The sequence below is a fragment of the Camelus bactrianus genome, chromosome 21 (genome assembly GCF_048773025.1).
Source record: "Camelus bactrianus isolate YW-2024 breed Bactrian camel chromosome 21, ASM4877302v1, whole genome shotgun sequence".
In the NCBI taxonomy this organism is placed as follows: Eukaryota; Metazoa; Chordata; class Mammalia; order Artiodactyla; family Camelidae; genus Camelus; species Camelus bactrianus.
Window position 1 is genome coordinate 5,653,507 of NC_133559.1, and position 14,974 is coordinate 5,668,480.

At 42.8% G+C, this 14,974-nt stretch overlaps 1 protein-coding gene across 2 annotated transcripts in view; it reads left to right on the plus strand.

Moving 5' to 3' along the window:
• Positions 1 to 13,909, plus strand: part of SNX27 (sorting nexin 27) — a 51,964-nt gene extending 38,055 nt beyond the window's left edge. For both annotated transcript variants that reach the window (XM_074349423.1, XM_074349424.1), the window contains 6 exons: positions 1,450 to 1,613; positions 5,940 to 6,029; positions 8,153 to 8,302; positions 8,640 to 8,768; positions 9,162 to 9,221; positions 10,091 to 13,909. In XM_074349423.1, coding sequence (XP_074205524.1) covers positions 1,450 to 1,613; positions 5,940 to 6,029; positions 8,153 to 8,302; positions 8,640 to 8,768; positions 9,162 to 9,221; positions 10,091 to 10,138 — 641 coding nt within the window. In that variant the 3' untranslated portion in view covers positions 10,139 to 13,909. The remainder of the gene's footprint in view (positions 1 to 1,449; positions 1,614 to 5,939; positions 6,030 to 8,152; positions 8,303 to 8,639; positions 8,769 to 9,161; positions 9,222 to 10,090) is intronic.
• The last annotated feature ends 1,065 nt before the right edge of the window (positions 13,910 to 14,974 follow it).

Below are 14,974 nucleotides of genomic sequence, written 5' to 3' on the forward strand. Positions count from 1 at the left end.
ATGACAAGAGGCAATCCCAATGTTTCTAACAAGCAGACAGGATGAACCCCATTAAATCTAGGTGTCCAATCACTTTTTTCCTCCTTTGTAAGTGTAAGTTACTCGCACCCACACTGAAGCAGATACTTTCATGAGGTTCTTTTAAATTAGAGGTTCAAAATTAATATATTCCAATGAAACAGCCTTAAAAAGAAGGGATTTTCTATTTAGCTGTAAGTTGTTTTAGTGTACTTTATGCTTTTTGAAGATTTTTAAGAATAGCATTTTGTTTTCAGGAGTTAGAAGAAGATACAGTGATTAAAAGCCATTGCCTTAATGCATGTGTTTAAATTTCTGTGTGAATAGATACCCTCTTTGGAAGTTTTATTGCATGGTAACAGATTTTCTCTTATATATTATTTTATAAAAGCTTGGATGGTAGTCACGTTGGTTGCAATGAGACCACAAAGGGATGAAGTTGGAAGGCTTGCTTTGAATGGCATAGATTTCCTGTGGTTTGTGGGTCTTTCCCACATCATACATGCCAGAATGACAGATAATATTAATTGATCAGACCTTCCTCATAGAGAGAGAGGGATGAGGAAGACAGAACAATTTAGATTCCCCGTAAAGCAGCCATCGCCCTATTGTTCTTTATCTTCCCAACTCCCTACAGTCCAGTTAGGCAGATGTAAATGTTACAGATTGCCAAGGAATCTGGACACTTGGATTCTAATCTTATCCTTCTTTTCTAAGCTTTAGTTAACAAATAAAATAGGAAATATTAAATCTGTCTTTTGCAGTGTTATAAAGTCAAGTAAACATCAGTAGAAGAAAACAGCCTTTTTAAAGAAAAGCAACATAGGAATTAAAAGTGCTAGTGTTCTTCTAACCCCCATGCCCCCCCCAAATAAAAACAATTTAAAAAAGTGCCAATGTTTTATCCTGTTGTGCCTTGTTAGGAAGAGGAAGTAAGTGTTACTCAGAGGACTCTTTTCACTTTGATAAATGTCTTAACTTGGGAGATGGGGAGAGCCTTTCAGTTCTTAACAGTAAAAGCAGTTCGTTGAGAACTGCCACTCTGAATGCACCATAGCTGGGTAAGAGGGGAGGCTTGCCTTAAAGATATTCAGTGGACATGGTGGTAACTTACCAGATAATGGATCAGATATTTTAACTGACTTTGGAGTAGGTGCTGTCTGCAGAGCCAGCATGCTGACTGAAGGTGTGTCCTTCAGGTGATAGATTTCAGTTAGTTTGAGGCTGGACTGGCCAGTCATAGCTAGAAGGCGTAGATTTGGTTAGACAAGTGGTCGTTTATGACCCCAAGGCAGAGCCCCTTGATGGATCTGAGCTGATGTTCTGGTTAATAATAACCTGCCATTCTTGATCTGATTTACACAGTTCATCCTAGGGAAATGCCCTATATATTTTTTCACTCTGGCTTTCTTTGTTTTGTCTTCTCTCCAGTTCGTAAGCTGGCACCTAATGAATTTCCTCATAAACTCTACGTTCAGAATTACACATCAGCTGTGCCAGGCACCTGCCTGACTATTCGAAAGTGGCTTTTTACCACGGAAGAAGAAATCCTCTTAAACGACAATGACCTTGCTGTTACCTACTTCTTTCATCAGGTGGGTGAACTGATCTTGCTGGAAAGGCCTGATTTCTTTTTCTGTTTGTATGTAGTGGGTAATTTGCCAATCCAGTGTGGATCTTTGAGTAAGCCGTTTGCCTCCTGGATCTTAGTAAAGTTTGTAAAATGTTCTACCCCATTTCACAAAATACAGGTTAAGAAGTGAAGATATTCTGGAGTTCAAAATGTATAATTTTTTTAAAACAAGAGCAAGTGAGCATTATGGTGAGGTACCTTTTCAAAAATTTTTCGCCAGAAGTATACATACGCAGAGTTTAAAGCATCAAATGGTTCTACACAGGTTATTATGGAAAATGTCGGTTGCTCCCACTTGCCTTCTTTTTCTCTCTTTAGGCAGCTACTTTCACCTCTTCTAGCTTTGTTTTTTGTTGTTTGTTTGTTTTTACTTTTTTGTTGTTTGTTTGATTTTGTTTCATAGGTGCTTCCCTGTCTCTGTTACAACTTGCTTATATTTCTCCTGCTTGATGTTTCGGATCCTCGAAGTGTCCCTTCACCTCCTGCTGTAGACCTCAGCTCCATTTCCTCCCCAGCTCCCGCTGCAGACTCGTGCCTTTTCATCTCCCCTTTCCTGCTGTAGCCTTTGTAGCAGTATCTCATACCCAGCAGCTTTTCTGAACTCCCCTGTTGCTTCAGACAATTTTTTAAACAGTTTTGAGGTATAACTGACATACAATAAACTGTACATACTTAAATTTTATAATTTGATGAGGTTTTTTTTTTTTTACCCTATTAACCGTTTTTAAATGTACAGTTCAGCAGTGTTGAGTATATTCACACTGTTGTGCAATGGATCTCCAGAACTTTTTCATCTTGCAAAATTGAAACTCTCTACCCATTAAACAGTTCATTTCCTACTCCTCTGCATCTGGCAACCACCGTTCTGCTTTCTGTGAATTTGACTACTTTAGATATCTCATGTGAGTGGGGTTGTACAGTATTTGTCTTGCATATTCCATTTAGCATATATGTCCTCAAGGCTCATTCATGTTGTAGCATATGACAGGATTTTCTTCCTTATTAAGGCTGAATGATGGTATTCCGTTGTATGTGTATATCACATTTTGTTTATCTGTGGATGGACATTTGGATTACTTTACCTCTTGGCTTTTATGAATAATGCTGTTATGAATATGGTAAATTCCTCTTCAAAATCCTGCTTTTAATATACCCAGGATTGGGATTGCTGGATCATATGGCAATTTATTTTTAATTTTTTGAGGACCCACCATACTGTTTTCCATAGCAGCTGCACCACTTTACATTTTCAGCAGTGCACAACAGCTCGAAATCAAAGCTGTTCAAATGAAAAAATGGCTTTTTGATTGACTAGGTAAACAATTGTGCCTTTTGGAAAATAATATTAAATTTTTTCACTTAATTTTAGTAATTTTTATATCACATTTTGATGGTGGGACTATCTCATGCATTACATCAATTCGAAGATGCCATCAATTGTAAAATGCACTATTATTTTATGTATTGCTGAGAGGAAAAAGCTACCAATTAAACGACATAGCATTGATTGTAAGATGCATCCCAATTTTAGGAATGACAAAATGTGTACTTTAGAATTGAGCAAATGTTAGATAATGAGCCTTTTCCTTAAAAAATTAGTAAGTTCAAAATCTATAGTAGGATATATTTGATTTCTGGCTAAACCTGGCAGATTAAACATACATTTAAACTGCTTCTTCCTGAAAGCTTGCTAAAATAATAGTAATGGATTGTAAGAAGTGTAAATCTGCAAGGACAATGAGAACAGGAGAGGAGACACAACAGATGAGAACGGTCAACAATTTTTAGAAAATGACTATTTGAATCAATCAACAAGGGTTTGGTGTTTGGTTATTGTGGAAGAATGGTGAGAGGCATGTGGAAAGTTACAAAGAAACGTGAGGTAGTTAACATCAGAGATAAAGAATGTACAAGAAAGGAAGTCCTAGTACAGTACATGACGAGGTGTGACCAGTGTCTGTATGCTTACAATAATGTACTGATTACAGTAATACTGAATATTGATTACAGTAATGAATACTGAATACTGATTTAATTATTATTGAGATGTTTCAAGGAAGAAGTAGTGAAGGTGTAGGGGTGATGTAAGAAAGCTAAAACTTAGTATTTTCAACACAGCAAATCAGCATTGTCTAAAATTGGTAAGTTAGGAATTAGCAGAATTAGGAATTTAGAATTATAAAAAAAATCACAAAAAACTGTTCACAGTGCTTAAAATATCTCTGGAATGAGACTGCGGGATCAGGAGATTGCGTATTACCAAGAAGTGCCTAATAAAAACATTTTTTAAAAACTATATACATCTTTTACTTTAAAATTTTTTTAATTAAGGGAAAAAGGAGTCTAGAGTGGCAGTATTTACGTTTCTCACTCAGGGATAGTCAAGCAATATAACCGTGATTAGAATGAGAGGATAGAATACTTTGCTGCCCCCCGACATGCGGGTAGTTCACGCAGAGTTGCTGGAGTAGATGTTCCCTCTGACCCACCTCTGCCCTGGGGAGACGTTCATCAATGTTTCAGTGCTGTTACTAGTCAGACCCAGTTCTAGGTATTGCGGAAACTGAATAGATAAACCAGTACTTATGTGTTTGTTTTCCCTCTTTACTTCTCTCCCAGCTTTTCAGTAACTGGTTTAAATGTGGCCTAGAGCAGCCAGGTCTTTTGGTGATATGTAACAGTGTTAGGTTCTTCAGGGCACTGGTGGCAGTTCTTACTGAGAATCCCCTCTGAATATAATCCTCTCTGCCTAAGTGAATCCTCACTTGAACGGCTTTGACTGGGGAGAGACTGGCATAATCTTTCCATTAGGCAGTCCCAGGCAGGACATTAATGTCCTTGTGTGGTTCTGAGAAGAATTTAACAGCTAAATGATGTTAATATCGGTGATACTAATAATAACTGTTTATAGGTACTTTACAAAACTGTTAACATCTGTTATCTCATTTTGTTGTCTGTCTACAAGGTGAGTATTATTCCTGTTTTATAGACTGAGAGGGTTTAAGTGACTTACTCAGGTGCGTATTGGCAGGTGACAGAGCTAGAAGTTGAACTGGTCCCTTGACTTCAATCCTTAATTCATTCTGTTATGCAGATAATCTCCCTGATAAGGCTATGGGGAATGATTTCTGCCTTAAGGAAATAGGCGGTCTTCTGATAAAGGCTCAGGTGGGCCCCTGCCTTGTGTCTGCACAGAGTTGTCCTGTCAGTAACTCCCTGTGGTTAGAGTCTAAATACCCTGGACAAATGATTCTTTTTGTTCTTTTTTTCTCCCAAAGATCAGTTTCCCCTCCATTAGATTTTTAAAGTTGTTTGGGGGTGGAGCAAGGCTGAGCGGGAAGGGGACTTACGTTTCATGTAGCTGAGCCAGCAGTGGGTTAGAACTAGCATGTCAGATCTGGGCACCTTCGTGCCCATAAAAAGTCCTCTGGTACTTTTTCAGTTTGTCTTCTCAGATTTATCACTTTTTGTCTTCCAATTGCTACCACCCTAGTTTGAGATCTTGTTTCACTTCATGCTTAAAGTACCACGACATCGCGGAGCTCTCTTTATTTCATTCTCTCCTTGGTTTAAATCATTTAGCCCTCATACACAGATCAATCTTTCTTTAAAAAAACTATTTTTTATTCTTTATTTTAGCTCCCTACTGTCCTTAAGTCTAAATGCCTGTATGTGCTGTCTAGGATCCTTCACAATCTGTTAACCTGTCCATCCGGAATTATTTGTCATTGTCCCCTAACATGTATACTTTATTTAAATCAGGCAAATCTGTCTCTTAAATATACTATTTAAATTCAAACCCGTTTCTGTTTCCTTTCTTCAGCTTTTAGTTTCTTCTATTCAACCTACCGTTTGGGGTCCAGCCAAGACCTCCCTGATAAGTACGGTTAGCAACAAGCTCTCCTGTTCTGGGTGCATGCATCCCTCACTGTCTGTGTCACACACTTCTGCTGCTTCGTTGTTACCTTTAGCACAGTATTACATACTGTTCTTCAGTGTTCTCTAATTGTTTCATATGTATAAATCAACTGGAATTTAAATCTCTTAACACAAGAAACCAGATCCCTCATGTGTAGAACAATCCTTGATCACATACCAGACATTCTTTAAATGTTAGTTATTCCAGTAAATACACCTGTGTGGCAGAGTTCACTGGTGATGATGGTGGTCCAAATGGATAGGAGTTACTCATTTCTGAAAATGAATCTGTGTATCTTTATTTTTGTCAAGGATGTACATGATAATAATTTTTACATTTCTTCCTTCCTTGCCTTTGTTCTGGGGAAAGGCTGTCGATGATGTGAAAAAAGGCTACATCAAAGCAGAGGAAAAGTCCTACCAGTTACAGAAGCTGTATGAACAAAGAAAAATGGTCATGGTAGGTTTATCTCTTAAGCCTGTTGGTCTAGTCATTTTTGAAGGATGTTGCAACCTGGTCAGTGGCTTAATTAATTTTAAAAAAGGGAGAGTTCATTTGTAAAGTCCATTGTGTTCCTCCATTTAGCACACAAAGAGTTTATTGTGTTACATAGAGGTATGTAACTTTATTATTAGTAATAACCAAACAGTATTCTTTTTGATTAAAAAAGTCCTAGAATAAAAGATGTGCAAAACATTAATGTGATAAAAATAAGATTCTGAATGAAGGTTTAGATGTTTAACATTAGAAATTGTTTTAGTTGTGATTTAGCAATCGCGAAATCATTTGTTTTCACAACTCTCATCCCTGCAGTTGCTTTAACATTTATGCTCAATAGTGCCCTTGGTTAGTATGATGCCCTGGAGCCGTGCCATTTGATTCCATAGCTGCTAGCCTCTTGTGGCTATTTTAATTTAATTTTAAATTTAACTTAAATAAAATTTAAAATTTAATTCATCAGATGCACTTGCACATTTCAAGTGTTGAATAGCCATACGTGGCTAGCAGCTGCCATATTGGACAGCTCGGATGCAGAACCCTTGCATAGTTCTGCTCTGTTAAGTGCTGTGTCTCTGCTTTAATAACTGTCCTGTTTTTGACTTTACCTATCTTGTTGAATATCGAACATTTATAAACTATCCCAAGCCGTACCTGTCCTCTTCTCTTGCCTAAGGTGGGCCATCGTCTGAGTGGTGTGCCAATCACAGGAGGTAATTTAGGATATGTATTTAGCTACTCAAAATTTAATATGAAAGGAGAGTAGACAGGATAAGTTTATGTTTGAAATAATATAGCTACATCCTTATGCTAATATGTTTGAAAACAAATATTCCCTTTCCTTTTGGAAATTCTGTGTGTATGTACAATTTTAAGCATTTCTTCTCTATGCTTTAGGCAAATCCAGGAATGTAGAGATTGCCCACTTAAAGCTGAGAAATGCAACCTGACCTGAGAATCTCTGAAAACCTGAAGTGTCCCCGATAACACTTTACCTTAATGGAGCCTTTAAAATTACTGTTCACAGCTGTCATTTATTGAATACTTAATTATGTACTAAGTACCATGCTGGATATTTTTAAAGCTTACAGATAACTGTGTGGTATAGGTGCTATTATTATTATTTCCCTTTTTACAGAAGAAGAAACTCAGGCTCCTAGGGTTTAGTAATCTGCTTGAGTTCAAATAACTTGCTTCCAAGGTTATGTGGTTAGGAAGTGGTGGGGCCAGGATTCAAGCCCAGGGCAGTCTGAGAGTCAGTAGTTCAGAGAACTCTCTGGGTTAGTCTAGTAGCATTGTACCTGTGAGGGTCATAAATGACTCTTGATTTTGGTCCAGATGCTTTTAAGGAGACATACATGCTGTAGACCCAGGGGACAGTGGGGCTGAATGGGGACTGGTTGGTAATAGAGAAAGGCTCTGAGTTTCTATAAAATGACTGACTTTTCAAGTTTCCTTCAGCGTAAACATTTTATGAATCTGAGATTTGGAGTAGCTCAGTCCTCATCACTGAGGTCATTCTAACTTTTGATTAGGGAATACATGCGAGACACTAGCTCACTTTTCTTAGTTATAAGGATAGGTTCAGTTTCTACCCCTTAGGTACAGTGAAGTAGAGGGCTGGACTGAGTGGCATTTGGAGTTTTCTCTAGTCCTAGGAGTCTTGGTTGTAGTGTCTCTTCTGGCTTCATTTATATATATATATATATATATTTTTTTTTTTTTTTTGCAGTGGGAGGTAATTAGGTTTATTTACTTTTTTTTTTTTAATGGAGGTACTGGTGATTGAACCCAGGACCTTGTGCATGCCAGGCATGCATTCTACCACTGAGCTGTAACCTCCCCCATATATCGTTTTTAAGTAGAAAAAACGAGCAGGATTGGAAGTATGGAGGTGGAAGCTAGAAGTAGGGTACAGAATCGTCTCAAGAGCCCTGTCGCAATGTAAGTGATGGATGCGAGGCGAGCATCAAGGTCTTCAGGCTGCTGAGTGAGAGGACTCGCTTTTCTTTTGTGTCGTCTCAGCAGCTCTTGACGGCGGTTTAGTTCCGTAGCAACACTGTCCCTTTCCTCTTTTCGTCTAGTACCTCAACATGCTAAGGACCTGCGAGGGCTACAATGAAATCATCTTCCCGCACTGTGCCTGCGACTCCAGGAGGAAGGGGCATGTAATCACAGCCATCAGCATTACGCACTTTAAACTGCATGCCTGCACTGAGGAGGGACAGCTGGAGGTGAGAGTTCGTGTAGCATGCATCCATCTGGGAAGTCGGGGGGCTGGGCCAGGAGCACTGGGGAGACTTTGATACTCAACTTGCTATGTTTTAGTTCCTACTTGGGGGGGGAAATGAAATCAAAACTGTTTTGACTGGAGTAGGTAAACAGGCACTGGATCCGCACTGTTCCTCACCCTGACTGGCTGCTTACACTGACTTTTCTTCTTCTGTCACAGTGTTTTCCCTGAAATGATGTAGACGTCTGTACTCATTTCTTTTCTGCTGCCTGGTTCAGAGCCATCCTATCTAAGCTCCCAGCGTTCTCACATGTGTGCTCTTGTTCTCGGTTGTTTAGAACCAGGTAATAGCATTTGAATGGGATGAGATGCAGCGGTGGGATACAGATGAAGAAGGAATGGCCTTCTGTTTTGAATATGCACGAGGAGAGAAGAAGCCTCGATGGGTTAAAATCTTCACCCCATATGTGAGTGGTGGATGGGGAAGCATGTTTGGGGAAAGTAGATTGGGCTTAAAGTTCTCCGTAAGCTAAATGCACAAGGGGAGATTGCTGTGCAGATGGCGGTTGTCTTGAGATCAGAACCTGTCTGAATCCCAGAGCCCCAGGTTCTTCCTGTCTTTTTTTTTGCTCAGGCCTGGGTAGGATTGCCAATTTCACATCCCTCCTGACTCACAATTACCACTAGAAGGAGCCAGAGAATAGCAGATGAGCCAGGCCTGGATTTTTATGGGGCTTGTTAAGGCTTTTCTCTAGGCTGAGCAAGTTTGAAAGGTGGAGTGACTGGGGCTTGAGTTCAAAGGCGGGTCCTGTGGTGTCTGGTCTTAAAAAGTCATTGAGTATGGTCCTTTTTTTTTCCAGTTCAATTACATGCATGAGTGCTTCGAGAGGGTGTTCTGCGAGCTCAAGTGGAGAAAAGAGGTAATTTCTAAATAATCTTGAATTGACTTTTTCATCTTTGTTTTTAAATTTATAGTCCTGTAGCCAAATACCTGGGACTCTCTCACCTCCATTTTTCGAGGAATATTAGTTGAGACCAGTTATCCTATGTGAGCCAGGAGACTCTTCCAGAGAGGTCATTAGCCTTGGATGCTAAACTGGTCAAAAAAGCCCTGCTGCTGCTGGTCTAGAGGGTGGCTCTTGGCTGCAGGCTGTTCCGTCTCATGACTCCGTGGACCCTCCTCAGCCTGTTTTTTTAATCAAATCTCCCTCCATGTTGTTCCTGACCCAGAAGGGCAGCTGTCCTCGGTTTTAGCCTTTCTGACCAGATGAGTCATGAAGGAGGTGTCTGGGCTAACCGCGAGTGTGCGTGTGTGAGGCGTGTTTGCTGCTGCTTTCCTGCTGTCGGTATATGCCAGTGCGGGAGCCGAGTTTAGAAGATTCTGAATAATTAGCTACTTACTCTCAAAGAAAATGTTTCTGACGTTCAGAATGTAAAGTCAGGAACATGAAAATTTATATTCTTGATGTAGTAGAAAGAACACTGGGCTCGGGAATCAGACCTGGGTTCTCTCCCGGCTTTTTTTCCTCTCTGTGATTTTGGGCAAATCAGCTTCCCTGGCTCTCAGGTTTCTCATCTTTTCTCCCCTGTAAGAGGGGAAGGCCGAACCGAGTAATTGATATCCTAGGTCCTCAAAGGCTGTGATTCTCGGCGGGACATTTGATCAGGTGAAGAGGCCAGTCAGAGCGAGTCATGCAGTCGCACATTTCCCCTGTGAGGCGTTGTCTCTGGATGGGAGGAGATGTGGACACCGGAGGCTTCCCAGTAACTCTTCTGTTTTTCCTTTCAGAACATTTTCCAGATGGCGAGGTCACAGCAGAGGGACGTGGCCACCTAGCCTTTCGTTATTCTCTTCCCTTCTCTTCACCCTCATCCTCTTACCCTGTTCGTCTCCCATGTCAGACAGAGTAACCATTAACACAAAAGAAGAGAAAAAGGAAAAAAGTCATTATACTCAAAAGCCCTAAACTAAATATGATTAATAATCCCCTGAATGTCATGTCTCTGGAATTGAGCTGGTAGAGAACCACAGGCTGGTCAGCGCCAGGCGCCACCTGAGTTAAGACAGGAAGAGAAAGGAGCCCAGCCAGCGCGCCGGCGGCGGCTCTGTCCTCGCGCCTGGGCCTCGCACCAACACGCTCTCCTTGTGCTATATTTTTAAAACTGGAACTATGAACTCCATCCATTTGCACTGTTCAGACATATATATGTATGTATGTAAAAATTATATATACACAAATTAGCTGCACGTATATACATATATATATTTCTTTTTAAATTTCATATTGATGGCAGTACCTTTTTTAGCTTGTGTTTTTACACACCTTTCACTAGAATTCATGACTTCTCTCTTGCTCTCTTTATTTTGAAACAAACTTTAAAAAGGAAAAAAAAATTTACAGGGAAAATACCTCTCCTCATGAAGGACTCGAAAAGTTTACAACCTACTTGGGTTTTTCTCCCTTTTTTTGTATCGAGTGAAGATTCTGGATCATGGGTTGCCACAGAGTCTGAGGAGCAAGGAGCATAGTTTCTTTATCTTCCAAGAGGCTGCTGGGGAGGAGAAAGAGGTGTGTTTCTCAAGGACAGCAAGGCTGCAGATCTGCAGGGAGAGTCTAAGCACGGAGTGTGGTCTCTTGATTCCAAAACAGCTTTCCTGGCCCGTCTCTCTCTCTCTTCCTGCTTCCTGAGGGCCCCTTGTTTGCTTTCCTGCAGCTGGCCTAGAGCGACGGGGAGGGTGGGCTCGGGAGGTTGATGCCACAGGAACCTGAAACACTTTGTGGTTGTGATTTCTCATTTCCCTGCCATTTCTGAGGCAGGGATAGTGCCTGGGACCAGAGTTACAGCTGATACCTTTAGGCACGACGACTGGACTTGCATAGGGAGAAGGAAGGAAGAAATGCCCTGTGTACATAAGCTTTTCCCCGCTCCATTCCTGACCAGTAACCACCCATAACTATTACATTCTCTGCGACTTCCGTGAACAGCTGTGTTGGGGAGGGATCTGCCGACATCTGCAAGGCCTTGGGGAAACTTGCAATGGGTCAGTGGTCTGTGCCGACCAAACCAGAGCCCATCCGAGCCAGCTGAGGACTCAGGAAGGAGTAGTAGGAGTGTGGTTGATTTGGGTTGGATCTCAGCTTTTAGTTAAAAGGAGACTGAAGGAAAACTTTTTTGTCCCTCAAAGAACTTCTCATCTGACTTTGCATTTAGACCTTGTGAGACCCAAGAGCTACATCCCAGGGTCTGGGGCCAGGGCTGACGGTGGTGGGGCAACCCCTAGGCTCCAAAGAGCTGGAGTCAGGCTCTAAGTGGGAGCTCTAAGTCAGGCTCTGATGCATCTGAGACACATTTTTGAGTCTTCTTTTCTTTTTTCCTTCTAAACAGAAACCTCCATAGGGTGATGTCTTACTTTGTCTAACTGGGAGGCAACCGTAGTTGGTTTTAGTCAACTCCACTGAGCAGTGTTGGAGTGGTTTGACGTTTCTGTTTTTGTAACTTGTTTTGGCAGATCATCGTGAGGCCACTTTCTTTTTCTCACTCTGTCGTCCTGGCAGTCGCTTGCCCCAGGGGGTGTGGGATCATATAGGACATCCTGTCTTCCCTCCCCTTCTCCAAATCCCGGTGGAATCAGAGTGCAAAACGTAAGAATGCCGAGTGTTGAAAGCTGCATAGAGTGATCTCTGATTCGGAGGCTTTGACACAGAATTAACTTCTGACTTAAATGAATTTAACAGGGAGCCAAAGGGCCCTGGAAAGAAGATAGATTGATTGCCCTCTCCAAGATGCTGAAGAGACGTTTGGCACCAGCTTTGTTCAAACTTTAAAAATAGCAGCAGTTTGCTCCTATTCCCTCAGAGTGGGAGAGGAATGAGCAAATCCAGGAGCCCAAGGGAAACCCAGGTGCTGGCCTCTGATGCGAGAGTAGCAAGGATACCCTCAGCGCGGACAGAGGCTGCTCCGATCCTGTGCTGACCCGGAACTCACTGGGTGCTTGGAGATCAGTGAGGGGCCTGTGGGTGGTTAGCCTACCGGCAGAATCTGTCTGGGAACAGCCCGTACTTGTTAGTGGCTGTACCACTAACCAAGCCCCCAGCTACAGTGAGAAGGGAGAAGGCGGGAAACCCTGGCGGACAGTACCTGCTTCTCTCCCACCAACGGCCCTGTGCCCTGCGCCGGAGGCCAAGCTCGGGGCTGTGGGGCTCGTAGGGTCAGGCTCTTCTTTGCAGGAAGCGGCGTTAGTGCGGTGCCCCTTCCCCCTTGTCTGTGCTTCCTTTCTCGCATCCCTACTGCCTTCTCAGCCCTGGGTTCTGCCCAGGGAGGCTTCTACTCAGTCTTCGTTTGCAGTTTGTCTTTGAGAAATGGAGGGGCTCTCCTTCTCCCCTGCTCTGCCCCAGCAGGGTCTTCCCGGTCTCCTGTGGTCCTTCCCTTCACGACGAAGACTTTTCTAACTTCTTTGGTAAAGGTTCAGAGATTTTTATGGATCAGGAAAAAAGGGGGGGGCCCTGAGAAACCTACCCCTGCAGGTAGAGCCCTGCTTTGGGTTTTCTGCTCTTTACATTTTTATTCTTCTCTCCGTTTTTGTGCCCTCCCCTTGAGCTAGGCCTGAGCTCGGCACAGGTGGGTGCCCAGGGCAGCTCCTGGGCCTGGACAGAGCTCTCAGGGCGGAATTAGATAAATGTTCAACATCCCCAGGCCTGGCCCATCTGGTTTCACCCTTTAGTTACCCAGGCCAGTAGCTTTGGGTCGTCCCCTCTTGTAGCCCCAAACCCAATGCTGGGAGCAGCAGTGTAGGCCACTAACAGGAGGTGACACCTCTCTCAGTTTCAGAATTTGCCAGCTTAGGGGCCTGGCTCTAAAAGGCAGTTTTCTTAAAGGGGACTGCTCCCTGGGTGACCTGGAGGGACAACTGTGCCCTCCCTTCTCTCCCTCGTGTTCTCTGGCTGGATTGCTTCAGCTGTAGAAACTATTTGTTCTTTTGGACCCCAACATACTGCTAGGTTCCTTCCAGATTCATTGTGTCACATTAGCTTCCTTTGGAGGGAAGGTTATGTTGACGAACACTCCGAGAGAGAGCAGAAGCAATGGAGGTGCTTCTTTGACTCCCCATCTTCCAGCTCCACCTTCTACCTTCCTCTTCCCCTAAACCTGAGCGCGTCATGCCAGGCCTCACTTGTACAGGACTGCGTCAGCTCACTCCTCAGTGCAAATCTAGGGTGTGTGGGAAGCTTAGGGCTCGGAGGGAGAACAGAATCCAAGAGGGGAGTGATACAGGGTGGAGGCACTTGGCCAACTGCTAAACTTGGACACCAGTTTTATATCATGCCCCCTTTTTAAGCCGGTGAGCTGGGCTTCAGTTTTCCCCAGGTCATGCACACTTTTAATTTATTTGAGAGAAACTCTAATTGTATTTTCACTGCAGTATCTTGTATTTTTTATTTGTGATTTAAGAAATGTGAAGAGAAAATACACCAACACATAATGGCTTAACAGTGTTTCTTTCATTCCTTGTTCTAGAGCTAACCACTCTAAAATTGTTTGGTAATGTCACTTAGTGTAATTAATTGTAACATATTCTTTTAAATAAATTGATTTATTGATGAAACTATTCTTTGGTTTCCTAGACTACAAATCCTTTGGGTTGTGTGGGAAGAAATGAAGGGGGACATCTGAGATTTGAGTTTGAAAGGTCAGTCTGAAAATGGGAAGGAGCGTCTAGCCAATTCTCCCGGGCGACTGGTGGGGTCGTCGTTTGGGGGCAGGCGATGGGGAAGGGTGGGGAAAGGAGAAGCTGGGAGGCCCCTGGGCCCACGTTCTCTTTCCAGTGGCTACTTTGAAAGTTTCTCCTTCTCCCTCAGCTCTCTGAGTCGGTTGCACCAGCCCGCACAGACTCCCATGTTAAGGCTCACAGGACTTCCCTCCCTCAGCCTTGTCCAGTTAGGGCCTGGCCGAGCCCTTGGAACGGATCTTAGCACTGCCCTCCTGCCCCCAGCAACTTCTCTCTGGAATCTGAAATGGAAGATACATATTACCCCTTACAAATGCCAGCTCAGTGCTGTGCACCCTGGGCGGGTGTAATCGTGGCCCTGCGTGTTCTCTGCTTTTACCGAGGAATCTCAGACGCTGTGGTCTGAGTACCTGCTCTGCTCTGTGCACTGGTTTATGGGCTGAATCTGCTCTGGAAAGCTCAGCATTTGTGTTAGGCTGGATATTCTAAAATTATTTTTATAATCCTTCCTGTTTTATTATTTTACTCTCCTAGTCATGTGCCTTTGCTCCTTGGTTGAAGACTTTCAGAGCAAGGAGTAGCCTGACATTTTGTTTGGCAGATCGAGGGGAGACGCTGCTGTGGGCCTCTCCCTCGGGCATAGGGACTGAATAACTGTAATCTGATAAATATTACTATGCTAATGGGGGGAAGTGTTTTTTCTTCAACAAGGAAAGAATCCACAGAGAAGTAGAAAGTGGAACTCCAGACTTAGAGTTACAGAAGTTAAAAGTCAAATATTTATAGAATACTGTGTGCAGGGCATTGTGTTAGATACTGCAGTAGTACAAAAGCAAAGACAGAAACATTCTGCTAGCTTTCAGCCTCACAGAGGAGTGACCGTGGACCCCGCAGTGGAAGGGCTGAGTGCCGTAAGGCCTAGAAAAGAAGGGGAGAAAGACCTTT